The 25,639-nt window shown below is 54.5% G+C and overlaps 2 protein-coding genes across 5 annotated transcripts in view; both read right to left on the bottom strand.

The window, feature by feature from the left end:
• Positions 1 to 2,697, bottom strand: part of PLCH1 (phospholipase C eta 1) — a 93,683-nt gene extending 90,986 nt beyond the window's left edge. For all 3 annotated transcript variants that reach the window (XM_068144867.1, XM_068144868.1, XM_068144873.1), the window contains exons 1-2: positions 2,611 to 2,697; positions 2,459 to 2,518 (exon numbers count right to left, since the gene is read on the bottom strand). In XM_068144867.1, coding sequence (XP_068000968.1) covers positions 2,459 to 2,518; positions 2,611 to 2,691 — 141 coding nt within the window. In that variant the 5' untranslated portion in view covers positions 2,692 to 2,697. The remainder of the gene's footprint in view (positions 1 to 2,458; positions 2,519 to 2,610) is intronic.
• Positions 2,698 to 3,187: 490 nt separating this feature from the next.
• On the bottom strand, positions 3,188 to 25,199 carry SLC33A1 (solute carrier family 33 member 1). Of its 2 annotated transcripts, XM_068144874.1 has the most exons (6): positions 24,316 to 25,199; positions 18,984 to 19,174; positions 17,475 to 17,659; positions 15,153 to 15,270; positions 13,147 to 13,362; positions 3,188 to 9,079 (listed from the first exon to the last, which is right to left on the bottom strand). In XM_068144874.1, the coding sequence occupies exons 1-6, from the start codon at positions 25,070 to 25,072 to the stop codon at positions 8,912 to 8,914; spliced, it is 1,635 nt and encodes a 544-aa protein (XP_068000975.1). In that variant the 5' UTR covers positions 25,073 to 25,199; the 3' UTR covers positions 3,188 to 8,911. The 2 variants fall into 2 exon arrangements, with proteins under 2 accessions (XP_068000975.1, XP_068000976.1); XM_068144875.1 differs by lacking the exons at positions 15,153 to 15,270; positions 18,984 to 19,174.
• Positions 25,200 to 25,639: the final 440 nt, after the last annotated feature.

Below are 25,639 nucleotides of genomic sequence, written 5' to 3'. Positions count from 1 at the left end.
GAAAGGCTGAGAGACCTGAGGCTGTTTTGTCTGGGAAGAGCAGCCCAAAAGGGGATCTCACTAATGCCTATAAATACCTGGAGGTGGGTGTCAAGAAGGGGCCAGACTCTTTTCAGTGCTGTCCTGTGGACAAGTGGCAGTGGATACAAACTGGATCCCAGGAAGTTCCACCACAACATGAGGAGAAATTTCTGTACTCTGAGGGTGCTGCAGCCCTGGAGGAGGCTGTGGAGTCTCCTCTGGAGACTTTCAAGACCCATCTGGATGTGTTCCTGGGTGACCCTGCTTTGGCAGGGGGCTTGGATGATCCCTTCCAACCCCTGCCATTCTCTATGATTCTTACAACAGACTGGCACATTGCAGCTCTACTGTCAGGCAGCACAGAGGAGTATCTTTAGCTGTATTTAGCAGCAATCAGCTGCAGAAGCCATCATGTGCCAGGCCTGCCAGACACTGAGGGGTGTTCCCTCATCTACAGGTCCTACAAGGAGGGGTGGCCATGCAAGCAAGATTCAGAGCAAGAACAGAAAGTGGCATTTTGGGGGCAGTGCATATTGGAATTCACTCGGTTTGCCATGAAAAGAGCATTTTAAAAGGGTGCTAAATAGAGGTGAAAGGAGGCCAAGAGGTATCTGAAGAGCCAGCAAAGAGCAGACACTGCAACAAAGGCAGAGCAGGGGGGACAGAAACAACACAGGCTTTGATAAGGGAGTGAAAGAGGAGAGGGACAAAGGCAGGTGTACACCTCTGAAAAGATCACAAGGAGATTAAATTTGATACCAGAGCCCTCGATTTGCAGGGGGGGTGCAAAGGGATGGTTACCTGATCACACAGGAAAATGAAGCTTTGCTGCAGCCAAGGCTTGGCCAGCAGCAGAGGGGAGAAGCAGCCAAGAATTTATGGGTTGGAGGGAGGAGGACAGGCCCTGGGGATGGCTCTAACACCCAGGATTTACGACGCTGATGTCTAAAGGTCTGGCTGCAAGAAACCTTTTGTAGAACACTAAGCTGCTTCTGCACAGCTGTGAAAAGTATTGACCTGCTCATGTACAACTGCTGTGACACATCGGCCCTTGGGGGCAAGGAGAATCCCAAACCGCCGCGGGTAGACCCTGAGACCTTCCTGCTGCAGGGTAGTTACTGACTAAACCTTCCCCATTGCGTCCTTAAGCTCTCCCGCCAGGATGCAAAGAAAGGCTGAAGGAGGGAGTCCAGGGGAGGGCCACAAAAATGATCAGGGGGTTGGAGCAGCTCTGCTATGATGCCAAGCTGAGGGAGCTGGGGGTGTTCAGCCTGGAGAAGAGAAGGCTCCCATGAGACCTAAGAGCAGCCTGCCAGTATCTGAAGGATGGAGAGAGACTGTTTGCAAAGGCCTGCAGGGACAGGACCAGGGGCAATGGCTTCAAACTGGAGCAGAGCAGATCGGGAATAAGGAACAAGTTCTGCACCATGAGGGTGATGGAACACTGGAAGAGGTTGCCCAGGGAGGTGGTTGAGGCCTCTTTCCTGGAGATATTCAAGGTGAGGCTGGAGAGGGCTCTGGGCAACCTGATCTAATTGGGGATGTCCCTGCTGACTGCAGGGCGTTGGACTGGGTGACCTCTGGAGGTCCCTTCCAGCCCAGCCTGTTCTGTGCTTCTGTGAACCAGAATCTGAGCAGAAGTTGTTCAAGTCTGCTCCCTTTTGCACTGGAAGCTCCCAGCAGAGGCACAAAGCCTCGATTTAAAAACTCAATCCAAAACCCAACCAAACAAAACAGCAGCGAGGATAAAACCCAGTAAAAATCCTGGCACCATTTGTAGCTGAGGCTTTGTGCCAGCATTTTCGAGCCTCTGCAGATGCTCTCCCGTTGCAAAGTGCACCTCTGGCGCTGCGCAGAGGGAAGAGGCTGACGATCGTAAAAGCTTTTTGTGATGGTGATGATTCTGTTTTTACGATTATAATTCTTTTATTTAGTTATTTGCTCTTATTTAGAAGCAGCTGGAGGAGCCGGGGCGGGGGGAAGGGGGACTCCCTGTGACGGCGCAGCTCCGGCCGTGAACAAACCATCTCCGGAGGGAAGGGATACTTAGTGTCACGTTTGAACGCACCCGAAGAGCAGCTCTGCTGATGGGAGCGTGGGGGAAAGATGAGAGGAAGCCTCCTCTGTTTCAGCTGTATTTGGACGAGAGGAGCGAGGCAGCCTGGGCTGCAGGAGGGGCTGCAGGAAGCTGCCGGGACGCGGACAAGGGATGAAGCGAGACAGCGAAGGAGGGGGCGAGGCGCGGCTCCGGGTTGCGGCCGCCGAGATGCCGCCCGATAGGGGACACGGCCTGCAGCCGGCGTGGCGCGGCTGTGCACAGGCCCGAGCCGGCCGCCGCCTTCCCCCTCAGCTGCTCGCCGCCCCGGGCTCCCGGCAGGGCCGCGAGGGACCCCCGGGAGAAGCCCCCGCGGAGCCCCCCGGCTCCCCCGGCACTCACCAAGCGGACGCTCCGCGCCAGCACCAGCACCCCGGCCACCGCCATCCCGGCGCTCAGGCTCTGCGGGCAGAGGACAGCGGGGCTCAGCCGGGCCGCCTCGGGCAGCCCCGGCCCCTCAGCCGGCTTCCCGCCGCCCGCCCCGGCCCCGTTACCCGCAGGAGGCTGAGGTGCGCGTCCGCCCACTCGGAAAGGCGAGCCAGGCCCTCGGCCGCCGCGCCGCGCCGCTCCGCCATGGCCGCCCCGCGCCCCACGCCTGCCGCGCAGCGCCCCCTGCCGGCAGCCGGCGGCGCGGCCCGGGACCCGCGCTGGGGGGGACCCGCGGAAGGGAATCAGGAAGGGGACGCAGGGAGGGATCCCCGGGGAGGGATGAGGGAGCCGGAGGGCCGGGCCTGGGGAGCCGGGCAGGGAAGGGGTGAGCGAGCAGAGGCGAGCTGCGAGCAGAGGCGAGCTGCGCCCTGCGGAAGCGGATTTTGGGGGCAGTGCCTGCAGCAGGGTCCAATAAACCTTCAACGCCAGGCTCGGCACCGCTTCTGCGCTCAGGCAGCTGCCACGCCAGGCTCTGGTGACCTCAAGTAGTGCCCTGGGTTTGCATTTAAACCGAACCGGTAATGAGCTTAACTCATCAAACCTCAAATACATCACCCCCACCCCTGCAATGTGCTGCCAGACAGGTCCCCAGGCGCAGCCTGCAGCAGTGTCTGAAGAGAAAACACAGGTTGGGAGCACTGCTGGATTGATCAGCATCAGATGTTTATTCTTTTCCTTTAGGTTCCAAACTAACAAATGTTTGTAATTTGGCTCAAGCCAAGCGTTCCCCTTGGGTGACTCCAATGCCCCTGGTGTGCAATGCACCTGGATGGTCTTTAAAGAAAACACAGACGTTACAAGAACATAAAAACTAAACATGTTTATGCTGACTCCAGTCTTCCCTTTCAACCCAGCTCTAAGGTTTCCACACCAACAGGCAGCAAATGAGATGATCTTGGTAACAAGCCACAGCTCCAGGCCTCAGGCAAGGCACCAATCCCACTGAGAATTTATAACCCAAGGCAGCAAAACCCCTGCTGGAATCAAACCTTTCCCTCTAAAGTTCAGACTAAAACCAAACTCTTCAATGAGTGGCTAGAAGCTAAACATTCCCCTGGCTGTGCTTTGCTTCTCAAAGCAAGTGGCACCATTGTTAGCTTGGCTTTATTCAGCTCAGAGTGAAGGCCTCAAGATGAAGCAAGAAACACAGCAACGGTGCCAAACCAGAACCTGTAGCCCAGCAGCTTGGAAAGGTGCTGCTGGGCTTGGCTGCAGTGTGTGTGGTGGGGAGAATGCCAAATAATTCAGCCTGTCTCCTGGAGGGGAATCACCATCCCTGGAGGGGTTCAAGAAATGCCTGGCTATGGCACCTGGGGACAGGGTTTAGTGGCCAGGGTGGTGTTGGGCTCAACTCAATGATCTCAGAGGGCTCTTCCAACCCAAACACTTCTGTGATTCTAAGTATTGCTGCCTGCAAAACTCAGGAGTTCCATTCTGGAGCTCTGCTGGCCCACAGTGGGCTTGACAGGACTCAGTTCTCATCCCTGTGGTATCAGATCATAGAACCACAGAATGGTAGAGGTTGGAAGGGACCTCTGGAGATCATCAATTCCAATCCCCCTGCCAAAGCAGGGTCACCTAGGGAACACATCCAGGTGGGTCTTGGAATTCTCCAGAGGAGACTCCACAACCTCTCTGGGCAGCCCGTTCCAGGGCTCCAGCACCCTCACACCAAAGAAGTTTCTCCTCGAAGCCCATCTGAATTCCCTCTGTCATCGGGCAGCTGAGAACAGTGCTCATCACCACCCGAAACTGCGCTGAGGACACCTAGAGGACAACAAACCTCAGCAGCTGCACGTAAACCAAGGAAGTGGTGCCAGGGAGCACTGCAGATGCTGCAGAGTCTGTAACAAAGGTTGGAGCTGGTGCTGGAGGTGAGGAGGGTGGGTGTTGATAGCAGCACAGCGACAGCACCAAAGCTCAGGGAGGCAGGGCTGGCACCTTGCATCTTCAGCTGTTGTCTTGCAAGGCTGCTCCCTCCCCGGAGGTGTTCAAAGCCAGGTTGGGTGAGGACCTGAGCAACCCGGGCTGGTGGGAGGTGTCCCTGCCCATGGCAAGGGGGTGGAGCTGCATGGTCCCTTCCAACCCAAAGCAGTCTGTGATTGTATGAGGGGCAGGCACAGCAGTGGTGAGTGCATCACCCCACTGGACACAGCTCCTCAGCCCTTCAAGCTGCCCCTTACAGCCTCTCTTGCAGGGTCCTGGGATTACAGGACTGAAGTTTGGAGCACCAGGATTTGCCTCTTAGTGAAGCCCTGGGAAGCAACAAATGCTGCTTCTGAGTGCAGGTGATGGTCACTCCCACACTGCAAGTCCCCACAGCACCAGGGGAGAGCTCTCCACCTCCCCATACCCTGCTACACCCACCCCTCACTGCACTCTCTTCTCCCTGGGACCTGCCTCACCCCACACTGCTCCTGGCTCAGGGATTTAACCCAAACCACCACCTGGCAGCCTTTTGTGCACAGAAAATCACCTGCAACAAACCAAACAGCTCCACTCTGGGTCAGTCAGCCTCTTGCACACCAGATGTGGGGCAGCACAGACAAGCCCTTCACCTACAACCGCCAGTTCCTGCCATTTTGCCAGAGATGAGACACAGCTGAACCCCACTCATGCCCTCCAACATCTGCTACCATTTGCCTGCTCCACTTTTAGGACCATTTTCTCCATCTCCCCTTTTAGTAAAGGGAGAGCTTGGGCCACTTCTTTCTTCTTGCCCTTTTAAAGGGATTTGTTTGTTTGTCTGGGTTAATGTTGAAGCTGTTGAAGCCCACAGTCATTCCAAGAATGACCAAAAACTTACATTGCACTTTAAAAACAGGCTGGGGAGGAACAAAAAGTAGCAAGACCTAAAGTTTACTGAACCTCTCCAACCCCTTTCCAGCAGCCAACCCCCAAACAAACCTAAACCCATCCAGCTTGAAAAAGGAGAGAGCTGCTTCCTTTGGAGGAGGACATGTCTGTCAGGTCCTTTCCAACCTAAGGCACTCTATAATTGAGGTCACATTTCACATCCCTCACCACTGGTTTGGAGAGCTGGATGTTCCACTTTGATGTGTCAATAAGGTTTATGGTTGCACTTGAAGATCTTAGGGCTCTTAACTATGGTTGGACTTCATGATCTTAAAGCTCTACCTTAACTATGGTTGGACTTGAAGATTTTAGGCTCTTAAGTGTGGCTGGACTTGATCTTAAAGCTGTATCTTAACTATGGTTGGACTTGAAAATCTTAGGGCTCTTAACTATAGTTGGACTTCCTGATCTTAAAGCTCTATCTTAACTATGGTTGGACATGAAGGTCTTAGGGTTCCTAACTATGGTTGGACTTGAATGTCTTAGGCTCTTAAGTGTGATTTGACTTGATCTCAAAGCTCTTTCTTAACCAGGGTTGGACTTGATCTCAAAGCTCTTCCTTAACTATGGTTGGACTTGAAGGTCTTAGTGGTCTTAACTATGGTTGGACTTGAAGATCTTAGAGCTCTATCTTAACTGTGGTTGGACTTGAAGATCTGAGGGCTCTTAACTACGGTTGGACTTGATCTCAAAGCTCTTTCTTCATTATGGTTGAAGATCTTAAGGCTCTTAACTATGATTGGACTTGAAGGTCTTAAAGCTCTATCTTAACTATGGTTGGACTTGAAGGTCTTAAAGCTCTATCTTAATTATGGTTGGACTTGAAGGTCTTAAGGCTTTTAACTATGGTTGGACTTGAAGGTCTTAAGGCTTTTAACTATGGTTGGACTTGAAGATCTTACGGCTCTATCTTAACTGTGGTTGGACTTGATGATTTTAGGGCTCTTAACTATGGTTGGACTTGATCTCAAAGCTCTTTCTTCATTATGGTTGGACTTGAAGATCTTAAGGCTCTTAACTATGATTGGACTTGAAGATCTTAGGGTTCTTAACTATAGTTGGACTTGAAGATCTTAAGGCTCTTAACTATGATTGGATTTGAAGATCTTAGGGCTCTTAACTATGGTTGGACTTGATCTCAAAGCTCTTTCTTAACTATGGTTGGACTTGAAGATATTAGGGCTCTTAACTGTGGTTGGACTTGATGATCTCAAGGCTCTTCTCTGTTTTAAATGACTCTGTGAGCCAGCCTCAAGCCACCTTCATCAATAACAAGGTTCACTGACACCTTCAGAAAGAGCAAAACCCCCAAGCTGCAAAGTAAAAGCCAACTCTAAACCATTTAATTTGCCATGTCCTGCACCTGACAAGTTTTAACTTAAAGTCAGAGAAGCTAAAAACCCCTCCAGATGTGGAGAAAATGGAATTCAGGTGGCTCCTTGTCCCAGCAAAGCCAGAGCTGAAGTGCTTCATAAAGAGTGAATCCAGTCAAGCTCTGGTTGAGCTGCAAGATGCAGCCACTACAAACCTCTCCTGATCTACCCTTGCACTCTTTCTGTGCTAATGCAGAGGTGGGATTGGAAGACCTTGAGTCTGGGGAGTAAAAGCAATGTGGCTGTACTCAGCTTGGCTGATTTCTGCTGTGCTTGAAAGAAAAAGTGAGGCTGGACCCCAGGTCACAGCCAGAGGAGATCTAGCACAGGGTTTGCCTTTCCACCAACCATCAAGGCTGTCACTAGCAGGGGAAGAGGCAGAGGATAGGTTTCAGTGGCCAAGGAGGCTCTTGATCACACTGTCCTCTTCTGGATGCCTTCTTCCTCCTTATGCAGACACTTTGTACACACTCACACATCCCCTCCAGTCAGGGAGGGATTGATCCTGAAGATCCACAGCCCCCTCCCTCTGGAGCCTGGGACACTAAGCTCAGGATGCAACACCTGAATCACTGCCAAGGCAAGGCAGACAGAAGGGAAAAGGAAACCCTGGCCCCTGCCAAGGCATCTGAAGGGTTCTCCTTTTTGACTGATGATGTTCCAAATGCATCCACCAACAGCCCAGGGCCCTCTGCCTGGGCACACAGGACTCCTGCTGGCCACCACCAAGGCACCCAGGAGGAAGTCATTTTGCTAACTGCCACGGGAATGTTTCCACCACACAGCACTGGAGCCAAGCAGTTTCTGCAGCAGGATTCAGCTTGGCTGCCTCCTGTCACAGCAGGCTGTGCACCAGCTCACTGAGCTTGGCAGCTTGGTCAGCACCAAGACACTTTCAAAGGCACTGGGCAGCTTTCCTTACCCCAGGCTGGGAAGAGCCAGGGCTTTGGAATTCAAAGGTTCAGATTTCAGGGATGTTGAACAAGTACATTAGAGAAAGATGCTTGAGAGTGAGGGTGGGGAGACACTGGAACAGGTTGCCCTGGGGCTGTCCCCTCCCTGGAGGTGTTCAAGGCCAGGCTGGATGAGGCCTTGAGCAGCCTGGGCTGGTGGGAGGCGTTCCTGCCTGTGGCAGGGGCTTGGAACTGGATGATCTTGAAGGTCCCTTCCAACCTAAGCCATTCTATGACTCTGAACTACATCAACTCTCAGTTCCTTCCCTCCAAAGCAGCAGCAGAGGTCTGCATGCCCTCTGCCCTCTGGCAGCCTGTCTGTCTGTGTGCTAGCCGCTCCCTACCCAGTTTACAGCCTCAGGACTTAAGGCTTGGAGGATTTGTGCATGCCTTGAGTCCCTAATCTCACAGCAATTATTCTTTTCACTCCCCCTCAAGAAAAGGCAAAAAGAAAAGGCAGAACTTCAAATGCAAATTGCTTGGAAGCAGCAGGAAGAAATTAAACAAAAGGAAATTGGTTTAGAAAAATATTCTTTCTTATAAATCTTTCTTCTTTTTTTTTTGTTGTTGTTGTTGTTGTTTTTAAAGCTTAGAAAAAGCCAGAAAATACATTTAAAAGAAATCTCTGCAAGGTTTCCTCCTGGTGGAGAGCTCAGGAAGTGAGAGCCACCAAAGCCCACAGACTTCTGCCTCTAGGTTGCTCTTCTCACCAGGGATCCCAGAGGACAAGCCGTTTAACCCCCAAGTCAAAGGGGCCTCTGACATCCTTCCCTGGGCCAACCTCCCCCCCTGCCAGATCACTTCAGCTGGAGAAGAGCAAGGGCTGGAAGGCAGCTGACAATGGTGCAGCTGAGATGGACATGGCACAGCGAAGCTCTTCCACGGGCAGCCCGACGGCCACCCAGCCCTCGGCTCCAGCAGGGGCAGCGCCGCTGCAGCCACAGCTCAGGGGGGTGGATGGGGCAGGCAGGTGCCAGCTGAGAGCCACTGCTCTCTGCACTGACAGTGGGAGGGCAAGTGGTGTCACAGACACAGGTGCCACCGGCTCAGCACCCACCTGGCATGTCCCAGGACCTCTATTCCTCTTTATTGATTAAGGGGCAGGGCAGGGGGGAAGGGGAGGAGGACGCCTTGGTAATAAAACTAAAACGACCTTGGCTGGTCCATCCAACATTTCAGCTGCCTCAGTTGGTCCTCTTGCACTTCCAGGAAGATTGTCCTTCCTCCTGCAGCCTTTTAAACTTTGGCCCAAGCAGGAACCACCAAGCAAAGCCCAGAATGACACAGATGATGGACTCCACGTAGTAACCGTCCAAGGTGGTGACGCAGGAGCCCCCAGCCTGGGTGCAGAGCTGGCAGGGAGAGACACAGGAGGCAGAGTTAGGCAACTGGGAGAGAGTAGGCTGAACAGGAGCCAGCAGTGTGCCCAGGGGGCCAAGAAGGCCAAGGGCATCCTGGCCTACATCAGGAACAGTGTGGTCAGCAGGAGCAGGGAAGTCATTGTGCCCTGTGCTCAGCACTGCTTAGGCCACACCTTGAGTCCTGTGTCCAGTTCTGTGCCCCTCAGTACAGGAAGGATGTTGAGATGCTGGAAGGTGTCCAGAGAAGGGCAATGAAGCTGGGAAGGGGTCTGGAGCACAGCCCTGTGAGGAGAGGCTGAGGGAGCTGGGGTTGCTTAGCCTGGAGAAGAGGAGGCTCAGGGGAGACCTCATTGCTATCTACAACTCCCTGAAGGGAGGTTGTAGCCAGATGGGGGTTGGGCTCTTCTCCCAGGCAGCCAGCCCCAGAACAAGAGGACACAGTCTCAAGCTGTGCCGGGGAGGTTTAGCCTGGAGGTGAGGAAGAAATTCTTCCAAGACAGAGAGCTTGGCCATTGGGATGTGCTGCCCAGGGAGGTGGTGGAGTCACCATCCCTGGAGGTGTTTAGGAAGAGCCTGGATGAGGCACTTGGTGCCATGGTTGAGTTGATCAGATGGTGCTGGGGGATAGGTTGGACTTGATGATATCAAAGGTCTTTTCCAACCTGGTTCATTCTGTATTCAGCATTGTTTGGCAGCTGGAGAAACACAGGCCCTGAGGAAGCAGGCATTTCACAGCCACTGCTTTTTACTTGCTCTTGGTTAGGACTAAATGTATTTGTTTGCTCTTGTTTCTTAGTGGTGCCAAGGGTCAGGGCTGGGCTGGCCACTAAACCAGTGCCAGATGCTCTCTATTAACCTACCTCCCTCCCCAAAGGAGTAAAAGCAGCTTTGGAGCTTACCATCAAAGTAATGAAACTGTTCCAGTACCTGAAGGGGGCTACAGGAAAGCTGGGAATGGACTTTTGACAAGGGCCTGCAGGGCTAGGATGAGGGGGAAAGGCTTTGAGCTGGGAGAGGGGAGATTGAAAGTGGAGATGAGGAAGACATTCCTGACAGTGAGGCTGGGGAGACACTGGCACAGGTTGCCCAGGGAGGCTGTGGATGTCCCCTCCCTAGGGGATGTTCAAGGCCAAGGCCAAGCTGGATGAGGCCTTGAGCAGCCTGTGCTGGTGGGAGGTGTCCCTGCCCATGGCAGGGGGCTGGAGCTGGATGATGTTGAAGGTCCCTTCCAACCCAACCCATTCTGTGACTCTGAAAACCTTTGGGAAATGGAGCAGCTGGCCCAGGGCAGCTACCTCTGGACAAGAGAAACCAAGCAGCTGTCTGAGGCTGGCCTGGAGGTGCAACCACTGCTCACAGCCCCATGAGGGAACAGAATTACTTCTTCCATCTGTCTTTTTTTCCCCCCTCCCTAGCTACCCAAACTGCTTCAGAAATGACCTCCTTGCACCCCAGCACAGATCTGCAAATGGACAGCACAAGGTTCTGAGCACTTCTGAGGAAGTAACCATGCCCAAGGTGCTCTTTCACTGCAGAAGTGGCAGGCAAAGGCTGAGGCACTCCAAGGGAGAGTGCACAGCACACAGCTGTTTCTGCTGCTCAGCTTTCAGCACTCCCAAAACCCCCAGACAAATCAACCCACTGGGCTCAGGTCCTGCCAGCCTTTGCAGCATTCTGAGGCAAGCCAAGATCAGCTTAGGAATCAAAAGGGAGTGGTGGTAAAACACAGCCAGTGAAGAGGCCATGGAGCAGGCTGCCCAGGGAGGTGGTGGAGTGCCCATCCCTGGAGGTGCCCAAGGAATGTGTGGCCATGGCACTTGGGGCCATGGCTTGGAGGGCCATGGTGGGGTGGGGTTGAGGGTTGGACTGGATGATCTTGGAGGTCTTTCCCTATTAAACAATTCTATGGAAAAGGATGAGAGGAGTGAGGTGAAGGAGGACTGAAGGGAACCCAAGGCACTGAGAGAGAGGCTGGCAGAGCACATGCTGCACAGGCAGCTTCCCCTCTGCAACCAGCAAACACCAACTCCAGCTCAAACCAAGCCTGCCTGACTCCTACAACATCCCAAGGAGCCCTGCCATTCAGCAGGGAAACAAACCCCAGTCAGGAGCCCAGGAACAAAAGCCCCAACAACTCCCCCTGAGCGTTTCCTCTCTGCAGGCAGTCAGGTTAACATCTCTCATGTGCTGGTGAGGAGGCTGGGTTGAGTCCTGGCTTTCCAGGTGGTTTGGCATCCTGCTCTTGGAGCTGTGTGCAGCAGCACAGAAAGTCCTTTGTTCTCTTCCTCAGGGCTCCCCAGAACTGGGAAGGCTGCCAGAGGATCCACAAAGATCACAGAGAGCAAGCAAAGCAGCATCACAGGAGAAGGTATGGAGGCATCAAAGAGGACACCCCCAGAAAGGCAGCAGCACAAACCTAGCACAAAGCTTAGGGGACCTGGGGGACAGCCAAGCTGCCAAGAGCAGAGCAGCTACCTCCACAGCTCTGAGCTTAGTGAGGTTTCCTCTCAAAAATGTAACTACAGCCTCCTGAAGCCACAGAGAGCCTGGCACCAACCCAGCCCAGAAAGACCTGGACAACCCCTCTGCAGCCACAAGCCTTGGGCAAGATGTTGGTTATTAACAGGGTAAAATAATCACAGACTGGTAGGGGTTGGAGGGGACTTCTGCCAGAGCAGAGTCACCTAGGGCAGGTCACACAGGAACACACCCAGGTGGGCCCTGAAAGCCTCCAGAGAAGGAGACTCCACAACCTCTCGGGGCCTGCTCCTCCCCTGCTCTGCCACCCTCAAAGCAAAGGAGTTCCTCCTTAGGTTTAGAAGGAACCTTCTGCCTATTGCCTCTGGTCCTGTTCCTGGGCAGCACTGAGAAGAGTCTGGCCCCATCCTCCTGACACCTACCCCTCAGATAGTTGTAAGGATTCAGAAGATCCCCCCTCAGTCTCCTCTTCTCCAAGCCAAACAGCTCCAGCTGAGCAGACTCCAGTTTAACAGACAGGAAAACCAGAGACACACAGAAGGGGTTGGGTTGGAAGAGACCTTCAAGATCAGGCAGCTCCAAGCCCCTGCCATGGGCAGGGACACTTCCCACCAGCCCAGGCTGCTCAAGGCCTCATCCAACCTGGCCTTGAACACCTCCAGGGAGGAGGCAGCCACAGCCTCCCTGGGCAGCCTGTGCCAGGCTCTCCCCACCCTCACTCTTAAGAATTTCTTCCTCCTCTCCAGTCTCAGTCTCCCCTCTCCCAGCTCAAAGCCATTGTCTCTCATCCTGGCATTCCCAGCCCCTGTCAAGAGTCCCTTTTCTGTAGCCCCTTTCAGGTACTGCAACAGCTTTGTTACTTTGAAGATAAGCTGAAAAGCTTCTTTTACTCCTTTGGGAAGACTCCAAGTCACATGGAAATTTTAAATGCAAGCTGTGTCCTACAAAGATTCCTCAAGGGGAAAAGAAAAACTAAACTACTAAGAGAATCAATTGTCAGGGCTGGAAGGGAGCTCAAGGCTCAGCCAGTTCCAACCTCCCTGCCATGGGCAGGGACACCTCACACTACAGCAGGTTGCTCACAGCCACATCCAGCCTGGCTGCAAACACCTCCAGGCAGGAGGCTTCCACCACCTCCCTGGGCAACCTCTGCCAGGCTCTCACCACCCTCCTGGGGAACAACTTCTTCCTCACAGCCAATCTCAATCTCCCCACTTCTAGTTCTGCTCCAACCCCCCCCAGTCCTATCCCTCCCTGACACCCTCAAAAGTCCCTCCCCAGCTTTCTTGGAGCCCCCTGCACATCCTGGAAGGCCACAAGGAGGTCTCCTGGGAGCCTTCTCCTCTCCAGCCTGCACAACCCCAACTCCCTCAGTCTGTCCTCATAGCAGAGCAGCTCCAGCCCTCTGCTCCTCCTCCTGGCCCTTCTCTGGACACCTTCCAGCACCTCCAGATCCTTCCTGGCACAGAGGATCCAGCACTGGACCCAGAGCTCCAGCTGTGGTCTCAGCAGAGTGGAGCAGAGCCAATTCCATCACGAAATAATTGAAGAGAGAGCCCTTCAGAGCCTCCTGAACTTACTTCTGCAGCAGCTGTAGTTGCACAGGTGTGATGCTGGGCCCCTGCACACTCTTTGACTGTGAGTGGGTCCACCAGCCAGAGGGCCACAGTGGAAGGCCAGTTGCCCCCCAGGTTGGAGACGGTGTTGAGCAGAGTCATGTAGGTGCCTCCGATCAGGGGGTCGCTGACCTTGGCGTTGAAAGCCATGATCGCCACGTACATGCTGTACAGGGTGACCTGCAGCAGGGAGGAGACACACAGCACACTCAGCTCTGCCCCCCACAGCACAGAGGCTTCACCCCCAGGCACACACCAGCCCAGCACAGAACCCTGCCACACAACACCAGTGCCAAGAGATCGCTTCGAGGGAGCAATAACCCCGGAGGCTCCCAGCGAGGCCCAGGCTGCCCAGGGGGGTTCTGCAGCCTCCCTCTCTGGAGATGAAATTCAAGACCCACTTGGATGTGGTATCATAGTATCATAGGGTTGGAAGGGACCACAAGGATCAGCTAGTTCCAACCCCCCTGCCATGGGCAGGGACACCCCACACTAGATCAGCCTGGCCACAGCCTCAGCCAGCCTGGGCTTAAACACCTCCAGGGACAGGGCCCCAACCACCTCCCTGGACAACCCATTCCAGGGCTTCACCACTCTCATGGGGAAGAACTTCCTCCTCACCTCCAGCCTCAATCTCCCCACCTCCAGCTTCATTCCATTCCCCCTGGGCCTATCACTACCTGAGATCCTGAGCAGTCCCTCCCCAGCCTTCCTGGAGCCCCCTTCAGATACTGGAAGGCCACAATGAGGTCACCTGGGAGCCTTCTCTTCTCCAGACTGAACAGCCCCAACTCCTTCAGTCTGTCCTCACAGGAGTGGTGCTCCAGCCCTCTGATCATCCTCCTGGCTCTTCTCTGGACACCTTCCAGCACCTCCAGATCCCTCTTGGAATAGGGGCTCCAGAACTGGAGGCAGTACTCCAGGTGGGGTCTCAGCAGAGCTGAGCAGAGGGGGAGAATCACCTCCCTTGCCCTGCTGGCCACACTTCTCCTGATCCAGCCCAGGATCTGATTGGCTTTCTGGGCTGCAAGTGCACACTGAGAGCTCCTGTTGAGCTTCTCCTCCACCAGCACCCCCAAGTCTCTCTCCTCAGGGCTACTTTCCAGCCAGTCACTGCCCTGCCTGGATTTGTGCCTGGGATTGCCTGTGTGGTCTGCTCTAGGTGATCCTGCTCTGGCAGGGGGGCTTGGACTGGCTGAGCTTTGGAGGTCCCTTCTAGCCCCTACCATTCTGTGATGCTGTGAAGAGGGAGCTGCTCCTGCAGCCTGGCTCTCTGCACCACCAGGCAGCAGCCCTACTGCTTGCCTCAGGACATGCTGAAACAGATCCAGGCTCACATGCTCTGGGAATGACTCAGGTTAGCAAACTCAAGCACAAAGCCAGCTAAAATAGCTTCTGAACCCAACACTTCTGCATTTCAAATCACCCTGAGGCATGGAGTACACTTTTGCACCAGACCCTTTTAGTCCTGGCCCAGGCCCTTCTAGTCCTGATGCAGACTTTTTGCAGTCCTGGTTTGTATCAGGGCTTTGTTTTCCAGGGCCCTTGGATCAGCTCCATGATGATGTTCCTCCAAACAGAAAAACTATCAATAAATGATTCCTCCTCGCCCCAGGACCACAGAACGTGAGGGATCAGCACAAGATGCAGCAGCATGCCTAAGGAAGTCAGAATGCTGGCCTTTCTCCAGCTCCAGCCAAGCTTTTCAGCTTTGAGGGGAGAAAAAAGAATGATCTGGGAAACAGCTTCATCAGCACAACTAACAGGGACTCTGATGCAGCCCGTGGGAGGAGGGGAAATAATGGCAAGAGCATCCAAAGCAAAGGTAGCCAACCAGTGCACAGGGCAGGCTTGGTGGAACTCTGCTAAGCCAGGAGAAAAAGCAGCTGAGAGCATTGATCCTCCCCTCACTGAGGGATGGGGAATGGCCTCCTGTCCCCCCTGCCCTTCCCTCCCCCAGCCTGTGGTACCTGATGTAAAGCATAACTCAACAGCACTATGATGTAGTAGTAGACAGGAAAGCCTCCTTCGTGTCTGACTGTAGGGGTCCACCAGACCAGAAGTGCAAATTCCAGCCCAAACAGCAACCTGGAGGCATGAGAAAGATCATTTGTGGTTGAAATTCATCCTCCCCAGGTGGCAATCCTTGACAGAGAGCAGCAGCTGAAGGTTTTCACACACAGGTTCCAGCAGAACGGTTTCTACCTAAAGCATCACAACTCCTCCTGGCCAGCAGTCACAGAATGCTGGTGGTGAGAAGAGACCTTTAAGATTCACAGATGCACAGAAGGGCTTAGGCTGGAAGGGACCCCAAGGATCAGCCAGTTTCAACCCCCTGCCATGGGCAGGGGCACCTCCCACCAGCCCAGGTTGCTCAGGGCCTCATCCAGCCTGGCCTTCAACACCTCCAGGGAGGAGTCAGCCACAGCCTCCCTGGGCAGCCTGTGACAGTCTCTCCCCACCCTCACTGCCAAGAATTTCTTCCTCCTCTGCAGCCTAAATTTACCCTCCCCTCAAGCTGAAAGCCTTTGCCTCTCCTCCTATCACTCCAAGATCAAGTCCAGCTGCTAACCCAGCACTGCCAGCTCTTGGCTGGAATCCAGTATTAAGTATTTGACAAGCACTGGAACTGCCAAGATTTTATACCTGAGCACTTCTGTCTCCCACACAAACACAATTCCCTGACAGATCATGGAATGGGTTGGGTTGGAAAGGCCCCCAAAGGTCAGCTAGTTATAGAATCATAGAATTGTTAGGGCTGGAAGGGACCTCAAGGCTCAGCCAGTCCCAAGCCCCCGCCATGGGCAGGGACACCTCACACCACAGCAGGTTGCTCACAGCCACAGCCAGCCTGGCTGCAAACACCTCCAGGCAGGAGGCTTCCACCACCTCCCTGGGCAACCTCTGCCAGGCTCTCACCACCCTCATGGGGAACAACTTCTTCCTCACATCCAATCTCAATCTCCCCACTTCTAGTTCTGCTCCATCCCCCCCAGTCCTATCCCTCCCTGACACCCTCAAAAGTCCCTCCCCAGCTTTCTTGGAGCCCCCTGCAGATCCTTTAAGTTCCAACCCTCCTCCCCTGCTTCTTCTCACAGACGCACTTTTGCACAGACCAATGCCCAAGACATCCAACCAGACCCCCCTGGGGTCAGATCTGCTCTTGGGTGTTGGTGAGAGCACACAAAGTGAGCTGTGGCCACGTGAAAATAAACAGCTGCCTGCCACCGGCAGCTGACAGCATTAGGGAGCCTCCTAGTCAGAGTGAGTCCAGCCTGGCCAGGCCGGCTCCATGGACTGGGCTCAGTGGGATGAGGTTCAACAAGGCCAAGTGCTGGATGCTGAGCTTGGGGCACAACCACCCCAGGAAGGCTGCAGGCTTGGGGCAGAGTGGCTGGAAACTGCCAGGTTGGAAAGGGACTGAGGGTGTTGGTCAACAACAGCTGAAGATGAGCCAGGGGGTGCCCAGGTGGGCAAGAAGGGCAGCAGCAGCCTGGCCTGGAGCAGCAGTGGTGCGGCCAGCAGCAGTGACTGTCCCTCTTGACTGGGCACTGGTGAGGCTGCTCCTCAAATCCTGGCCTCAGCTTTGGGCCTCTCACTCCAAGAAGGACACTGAGGGCTGGAGCAGCTCCACAGAAGGGCAACCAAGCTGGGGAAGGGTCTGGAGAACAGGGCTGGGGAGAAGCAGCCTGGAGAAGAGGAGGCTGAGGGAGACCTCATTGCTCTCTACAGCTCCCTGAGAGGAGGTTGGAGTCAGGTAGGGGTTGGGGTCTGCTCCCAAAGGAACAAGCAACAGGACAAGAAGTTGCCCCAGGAGAGGTTTAGGTTGGACATGAGGAACAATTTCTTCACTGAAAGAATGGTGAACCCTGGCCCAGCCTGCCTGGAGCAGCAGTGGAGTTCCCATCCCTGGAGGGGTTTTGAAGCCCTGGAGATGTGGTGCTGAGGGCCATGGTCCAGTGGAGAGCTGGCAGTGCTGGGGCAAGGACTGAACTCAAAGACCTTCCAACCAAACCCACTTGATGATTCTCTGAGTAAGGGTTTGCTGACACCGAACCAGAGCAGGAGAGAGCTGCTGTAGTGCTGGTCCTAAAAACACTTCATTTGCTGCTCTCTCAGGGTGGGACACTACATCAGCTAGGGCAGAGGACACAGAGAGCTCAACTTACTAGGAGAAGGCTCACAAAGCTTCTTGCACCTTGAAGTGAGAGAACACCCCAAGAAGTCCTCTTTGAGGTGAACCTGCAAATCATTGCTTCTCCAAGAGGAGATCTGGTTGGGGCTTTCCTTACCTGAAAGGCATAGCTTTGTAGAATGTGTTCAGGGGCTGGGGGCCTGCTGTGTATTTGCTGATAATCAGAGGCAAGATGATCTGCAAAGGAACCATTGGAACTGCCAGCAGAGCTAAGTGCTCTTTTGGGACCCCTTCTTCCACCAGCTTCAGCCCTGTGACAGCATCTGCTGCTGAAAATCCAACCTGCAATGGAAAGCAGCCAGAAGGAGTGGAGGAAAGAACAGAATTGAATTAATCAGGTTGGAAAAGACCTTTGATATCATCAAGTCCAACCTATCACCCAGCACCATCTAATCAACTCAACCATGGCACCAAGTGCCTCATCCAGGCTCTTCCTAAACACCTCCAGTGATGGTGACTCCACCACCTCCCTGGGCAGCACACCCCAGTGGCCAATCTCTGTCTTGCAAGAATTTCTTCCTCACTTCCAGCCTAAACCTCCCCTGGCACAGCTTGAGACTGTGTCCTCTTGTTCTGGGGCTGGCTGCCTGGGAGAAGAGACCAACCCCCACCTGGCTACAGCCTCCCTTCAGGGAGTTGTAGAGAGCAATGAGGTCTCCCCTGAGCCTCCTCTTCTCCAGGCTAAGCAACCCCAGCTCCCTCAGCCTCTCCTCACAGGGCTGTGCTCCAGACCCCTGCCCAGACTCATTGCCCTTCTCTGGACACCTTCCAGCATCTCAACATCTTTCCTAACCTGAGGAGCCCAGAACTGGACACAGGACTCAAAGTGTGGCCTAAGCAGTGCTGAGCACAGGGCAGAATGACCTCCCTGCTCCTGCTGGCCACACTGCTCCTGATGCAGGCCAGGATGCCATTGGCCTTCTTGGAAAGCAGTGGCAGCTGGGCTAGAAGTTCAATTCATTCAGTACTCCTTGGGAAATGTGACAAAGCACAAGGCCCTCCTGGCCCTGATTTGATTTCCAAGGAAGTTCTGAGGCCCAATTCCACTCCTGCATTGCCATCAGAGCCAAAACCACACCAAGAACACAGCAGGCAGCAGTGACACTCCCTGACGTGGTGCCTGACCTGCTGCTGCTGCTATTCACAGCAGCCAAGGAGCAGCTGTGGACACCCAGCCTGCAGAGAGCTGTGGCTTCCAGGAGCACTACTGAGGTCAAAAAGAAACATTTCCTGTCCTTTGAACTGCAGGCTACACAAAGCAGCCTCACTACAACAGTGGTTCAAACCACATTACTTTTGTTTTAGCCTGCAGTGGGCTGGATGAGATCTCTCAGAGCTTGGAAGGGGCCTCCCAGAGGTCACCCAGCCCAAAGCTCCTGCAGTAAGCAGGGACATCCCCACCTGGATCAGGTTGCTCCTGCAAACACAAAGCTCAAACAGATCTTTCCTGCTCCACAACCCTGCTCAGCACCAGCACACACACAATTCTGCTTCCAATCTGCTGTCAAAGTTCAGGACTCTGATGACAAAGGAATAAATCAAGTCAGGGCAGAGGGACTCAGCAGCCCTCCAGCCTCTGCCATCAGGGGGCTATTTCTTGACTTACTTTTGCTGTCAGAATCAAGAGGCAGAAAGTGAGCACTGCTGGCATCTTGATGATTGAGAACAGCAGCCTGTAGGTATCAGTGATGCCTTTTGTTTCTTCTTTTGTTGGTGTTAGTTCCTTGTTCTCCTTCTTCAGGAGGGCAACCAGTGTAGTGGTAATTAAAAAGACAGCTCCCCAGAAGAAGAGGAAATCTGGAGGGGAGAGGAAAGGAGAACATAAACCCAAACCCTTCTGGCAGACATCATCAACATTTTGTAGGGTGAGAGAATTGTTTGGGTTGGGAAAGCCCTCTGAGATCATTGAGTCCAACCAGCAACCCAACACCACCATGGCCACCAGATCATGTCCCCAGGAGCCATAGCCACACAGTTCCTTGAACACCTTCAGGGATGGGGACTCCACCACTGCCCTGGGCAGCCTGTTCCAGGGCTTGACAACCCTGTGGGGGAAGAAATTGTTCCTCAAGTCCAACCCAAAACCTCCCCTGGTGCAACTTGAGGCCATTTCCTCTTGTTGTATCACTGACACTAAGGAGCAGAGCCCAAGCCCCACCTGGCTCCAGCCTCCTCTGAGGGAGCTGCAGAGAGCAATGAGGTCTCCCCTCAGCAGCCTCCTCTCCAGACTGAACACCCCCAGCTCCCTCAGCTGCTCCTCACCAGCCCTGCTCTCCAGACCCTTCTCTTGTGGAGAGGAATGAGGCCCCCCTCAGCCTCCTCTTCCCCAGGCTCAACAACCCCAGCTCACTAACTCCCTGAGTATGCACAGTCCACAGAACTAAACCTCGTAACAGAAGAGGAATCAAACCATTCCTTTCTGGCTCTCCTGAAAACAAGGACCAACAGCAAAGCACAAAGACAGCTGCACACAGAAGCCACCTCACTCTTCCTTTCCCTTCCCCCCACCCTACAGCCACACCTTTGCTTGAGGTGTGAGGTGGAAGAGCAGCAGCAGCAAACCAGGTCACGTCCCTGGTGTTCTGTGCCTAATTAGCATTGTGAGGAGAAACAGCCCATAATAAGCATGAAATGGTAAATGACACCAATGACACTTTTGAAGACTACACATGCAGCCACTACAAGCTGGTCAGGGAGGGGGAAAACCTCCACAGTGAGTAAGACAAGGGAAAAACTTCAGAGGAGGAAGTCATTCACAGCCTCCAGCTGAGTGACTGTGGTGCTGCCCTCAGTCCCACACCCCTGGGACACATCCAGCCCCAGCTGCAGGGCACATGGGGCAATGGCCCCAAACTAGAGAAGAGCAGATGGAAATTGGATGTCAGGAACATGTTCTGCACCTGGAAGAGGTTGCTGAGGCAGGTGGTTGAGGCTCCATCCCTGGAGATACTCCAGGTGAGGCTCAGCAAGGCCCTGGGCAACCTGATGTAGTGGAGGATGCCCCTGCTGACTGCAGAGGGGGTTGCAGTGGGTGAGCTTTGGAGGCCCCTTCCAACCCAGACCATTCTGGGATTCTATGACACAAGGATTTCTGGAGGCTGAGGAGTCACAGAATGGGTTGGGTTGGAAGGAACCTTCAAAATCATCCAGTTCCAACGCCCCTGCCATGGGCAGGGACACCTCCCAGCAGCCCAGCTTGCTCAAGGCCTCATCCAGCCCAGCCTTGCTGGCCTGATGAAAGTTCTCACATAGATGCAGAGAGTCAAATCTGTCTGTCTGAAGTGGAGATTGTACTTCCTAACTTCCAAGTGCTCTATGTCAGTCTGGAGAGGAGAAGGCTCTCCACAACTCCCTGAAAGGAGGTTAGAGCTGGATGGGGCTTGGGTTTTTCTCCCTAGCATTAGTGACAACAAGATGAAACATCCTGCAATTGTGCCAGGAGAGGCTTAGCTTGGGCATTAGGAACAGTTCCTTTGCTGCAAGAGTGGTCAGGGACTGGCACAGGCTGCCCAGGGAGCTGCTGGAGTCCCCATGCCTGGAGGTGTTCAAGAAACCTGTGGCCATGGCCCTTGGGGACAGGGTCTGTTGACCATGGTGGGGTTGGGTTGAAGGTTGGACTTGATCCTGGAGGCCTTTTCCAACCCAAGCAATTCTGTGGTTCTGCTCTAAGCAGATATTTGGCAAAGTGTGGATTTGAAGGCAGTAAACCCACAGCAACTGACAAGCCCTTTGTCAGTGAATGAGCTCATCCAGGACACTCCTCCCCTCCACCTTCATGAGAGAGGCAAGAAAGAGCTCAGCAGCATCCAGAGGGGAAGACAGAAGCAGCCTTTTGTCTTCCTGCTTGTGAAACAACTCCAGAAGCCTCAGGGTAAGTTGAAAGCAAAGCAGTGAGGGCTGGTGAAAGGGCAAGGACAGTGCAAAGGTTTAGTCAATGATTAGCTGCTGCTTATGCTCAGGAGGAAAACAAGCACAGAAGAGGGCAAGGCAAGGCAAGCATGGGGCTGGCCTCAGTGGGAAAAAGGCATCTCAAAGCCTCTGCTGCTGCCACACCTGTTAGCACTCCCTGTCCCCAGGTAAAGCAGCTCTCACAACCAGGGATGTAGGATCAGGAATAAATTCTTTCCATTGAGGGTGGGGAGGCACAGGAACAGGCTGCCCAGGGAGGCTGTGCATGTCCCCTGCCTGGAGCTGCTCAAGGCCAGGTTGGATGAGGCCTTGAGCAACCTGGGCTGGTGAGAGGTATCCCTGCCATGGGACACATTGACAGCCCCTTGGAACTAGGTGATCTTGAAGGTTCCTTCCAACACAAAGCATTCTGTGACTGCTCTCAGGTCTGTCAATAAAAGGGTACCCTGCAGACACCTTCTTCAGCAGAAGATGAATTTTCAGAGTCATGCTTATCACAGCCTCTGCTGCAGGCAGAGGAGTGCTGCTCTAATAATAGCAGCAAGTGCTGTCACCAGAGCGTGAGGAAGGGAATAGAAATAGCTTGGAGCATCATCAGAGGAATGCTCAAGACCAGGTCAGCCCTGCCAGCTGCAGCACAGCAATGCAAGGGCTGGGTTAGCAACACAGCACAAAGACCAAATCCCCACCACACAGAGGGGGAGTTTGTGGTTCACACAAAACCAAAGCAGGGAAGTCCACCAACAGGCCACAAGCAAAAGAACTTCAGCACTTAGAGAAGGAATTTCCAGCAGCAGCAAGCTCCTGCTGCCACCACTGCTGCCTCCCCTTCCCAGCTTAAAGGGATTCCACAGCTACACATCTCCCCCCAGCAAAAAGGGTGCTCCACAGTCACTGCCTCCCCTTGAAGAGGAACCTTCTGCTGTTGCATTTTCTCTCCCTTCCTTCATGGACTGCACAGCAAACTGGGTAGGAATCAACAAACCCAGCAGTGTGTGATGAGGGCCTGCAGGACAGAAAGGGACTTCTGACCAAGGCAAGGAGTCACAGGGTGAGGAGTGATGGTTTCCAACTGGAAGAAGCTGGATTGAGATTGGACATTAAGAGGAAATTCTTCCCCATGAGGGTGGTGAGGCACTGGAACAAGTTGCCCAAAGAAGTTGAGTCTGGAAGTGTTGAAAGCCAGGTTGGATGGGGCCTTGAGCAACCTGGGCTAGTAGGAGGTGTCCCTGCTCACAACAGCAGGGGTGGAACTAAGGGATCTTTAGGGTCTCTTCCAACCCAAACCAGCCTGTGATTCTCTGATGATCCCTGAAACCATCTTGGGATCATGACTTTCTCTTTCCCTAGCACCAGCACTCAGCCTGCAAGCCTTCAGAGATCCCACCTGGCAGCAAACTCTTCACCTTCTCAAACTACAAAGCTTTCTGCTGCTCTGACTGCCTGAACCAGCTCAGCACAAGCCCAGTTACAACCAGTGCAGGGCCAGAGAGGTGCTCCCCTCATTGCAGTGTTCTGCATTCCAGTACTGCTGCTCCAGGAGCAGTGTGGGCACAGCCAGCTGTGCCATAGTCACACCAGCCAGGCAACAGAAACCTCCTGCAGCCAGTTTTACCACCCCAAAAATCATATCCTGTAAGTACAGTGTCAGAGCTGTCTGCCTTTTGCTTCACTCCACCCAGCTTAGTACTCCAGGAGAAGCCAAGCAGGTTGTGCTGGTGACTTTGGGGATCATTTTTTCCCCCCCACCAAGAGAGCACTTTTCTAGCAGTGGCAACTCCATTTACACAAACAGCACTGAGAGGCAACACCAAGCAAGAGAAAACCTGGGTGGTGGAGGTAAGCAGAGCCACAAGCAGCTCTCTGAACTACACCAGAGCTCTGCAAGCTGCAGCAGCAGCAGAGGAGGTCAGTGATGAGCTACAGAATCAGGGCAAACAAAGACACAAACCAGGAGGCTGTTACTTTGAGGACTGCTCTGTGCTCCTTGAGATACAGACCAGGCACAGGCCTGGCAACAGGAAGGGAAGGGGAAGACTAGTTAGCAATGGTGATAGCTGCACAGACAGAACTACAGCAGGCTGGAAGCTGACATCTGGACTTATCAGCAAGACAAGTAGAGGATAAAGAGTGAAAATGAGCCTTTAAGCATCCCCCCTCAGATTTGGCACACCTTTGCTCACAGGTGACACAGGCAGAGCAAGGAACTCAGCCTCTGAAAAAGGACTCCTCACTGCTAGCCATGTTGACTTTGAAGCTGCAGCCAGGAGTGGTGCCAGATTTTCCTCTCCTTCCCGGAGGTGAGAAGGCCAAGCTCCACCTTGAGCTGCCTAGGCTCAACCTTGCAACCAAAACATCTCCCTCAGGTACTGCACCTAGCACCAACCACCACATATAACTTATCTGAAAGGAAAAACCACCAAACAAGCCCAAAAACACCAAGGACAAGCCATACCTACACCACCAGCTAGCTGTGCTGGCACTAACAACCTCTAACTCATCATCTAATTCATAAAATCCCCCTTAATTTACTACCATTCAGAAACTGGCTACATGCTCAACCCTGAGCACTTGGAATTGCTCCTCCCGTGGACAACATCACCCTGGAAGCAACTCATTTTCAGTCTCCCTTTTTGTCCCTCCCAGAAGGACAAGCCCTCCTCAAAGGAGGCACACCTTTTGGTCTGTTTAGTTTTGGAGGTTGTTGCTGGGGTGTGTTTTTCCACACAAGAATCTACACCAGGATCATTAAACTAGAGAGGGAAAATAAAACCCTCGAGGTGTGCAAAGTGCTTAGGTCAGCCAAGATGATGACAAGGCAGATTTCCCTCACCCCTAAGCCCAGAGGAGCCTGGAAGTTCAGCACGCAGCAGTGGGCTCTAGCAGCAGGCTCCGGGCAGGCTGTGCTTTCCCACAGGCCCCATTCGCGGTGCCACACCACTGCTCGCTCTGAGCGGAGCTTTGGTCCAAGCCCAGGGCAGCAGCATCCGCCTCCCTGCACCGTCGGCACGGCGCTACCCGGGCGCTACCTGAGAGGGTGACAATCCCCTGGGGCTGGGGCTGGAACCGTAGGTACTTGTTGCAGAAGGAGGGCGACTCGAGGGCCAGGAAGAGGACATTGCCCAGGAAGTATCCAGCCGTTTGGCCCACGGAGTTGCAAGTGGAGGCGTAGCCCACGTTCTCCCTGGACAACATGGTCAGGGCCCAGCCGTCCACCGCGATGTCCTGCGTCGCCGCCAGGAACTCGAAGAGGAAGAAAGTCACTGTCAGGGCCACCACGTCGGGGCCGCGGCCCTCCCCGTCGCCCAGCAGCCTGTCCACCTGGGTGGACATATAGATCATGAAGAGCCCCAGCACGTACTGCGTGGGCACCAGCCAGGACTTGCGGCGGCCGAAGCCCCGCAGGTAGACGGCGTCCACCAAGGGTGCCCAGAGCAGCTTGAGGCTAAAGGGCCAGAAGACGAAGCTGAAGAAGGCCTGGTCGGTGTAGCTGACATTTTTGCTTTGCAGGATCAGGGGCACGCTGCCCGCCAGCCCCAGCGGTATGCCCTGCAGCACGTAGAGCACCAGCAGCAGCAGAATGCTGCCCAGCTCTGCACGGAACCCCTTCGCCCGCCTGAAACCCGTCTCCGGCGGTTGCAGCAGCTCCTCGGCCTCGTCGCCCGGTAGCCCGTCCTCGCAGAGGGCCAGGGCGGGCGGCTCCTCGCTCCTTATATCCAGGCAGTTGTGGTGGCTCCCGGGCCGGCGCTGCCGCCCGCCTTCCTTAGCCGCAATAGCGGGCGACATGTCTCCGCCAAGCCCGGGGGGCCGTGCCGCGTCCCCGGGGGCCGCAGCGGCCGAGGCGGGAACGGTGCCGCCGCTGAGCAGACGCCGCAAACCGGCCCCGGCCCCGCCGCGACAACCGCCCCGCCTCTTCCGGCCACGCGCCCGTGTCGGCAGGCGTGGCTGCGCCTCATTGGTTCGCGGTGCGGTGACGTCCTGCGAAGGCTCTGCCCCCTCATCCCTGAATGGAAGCGTCCATCCCAGCCCGCCCTGACCGCTGCCCCACAGCGGGCGGGAGGACCCCCGCAGCCGGGACAGGCTCCCAGCGCGCTCTGCGGGAGGCCGCCTCAGGGCTCGCTGTCAGCGTGGGGCACAGTGGCGGCAGGACTGTAAAGCAGCTTCCTCTCGGCGTGGAAAGCGGAGCTGCTGAGCTTTCCCGAGTCACCTCCAGCCTGGGGCCGGTGTTTGGTCCCGGGGCTCGGAGCGCCGCTCTCTGACCCTCTCGCCTGGTGCTTTCAGACCATCTCCAGCCAGTGCCCACCGCTTCAGGCCAGGAAGTGGTTGTGTTAAATGGTCGGAAAATTATATATA

Source organism: Melanerpes formicivorus, unplaced genomic scaffold, assembly GCF_026170545.1.
Source record: "Melanerpes formicivorus ecotype bairdi unplaced genomic scaffold, bMelFor1.0.p_v2 SCAF_12, whole genome shotgun sequence".
NCBI lineage: Eukaryota > Metazoa > Chordata > Aves > Piciformes > Picidae > Melanerpes > Melanerpes formicivorus.
This window is presented reverse-complemented; position numbering and strand designations above follow the sequence as displayed.

Coding starts and splice junctions, on each gene's coding strand:
- SLC33A1 (XM_068144874.1), bottom strand. CDS start 25,072: ATGTCGCCCGCTATTGCGGCTAAGGAAGGCGGGCGGCAGCGCCGGCCC. Junction 19,175..24,315: donor GGGGATTGTCACCCTCTCAG/GTAGCGCCCGGG, acceptor TCTCCCCTCCAG/ATTTCCTCTTCTTCTGGGGA. Junction 13,363..15,152: donor TGAGTTATGCTTTACATCAG/GTACCACAGGCT, acceptor TCCCTGCTGCAG/GTCACCCTGTACAGCATGTA.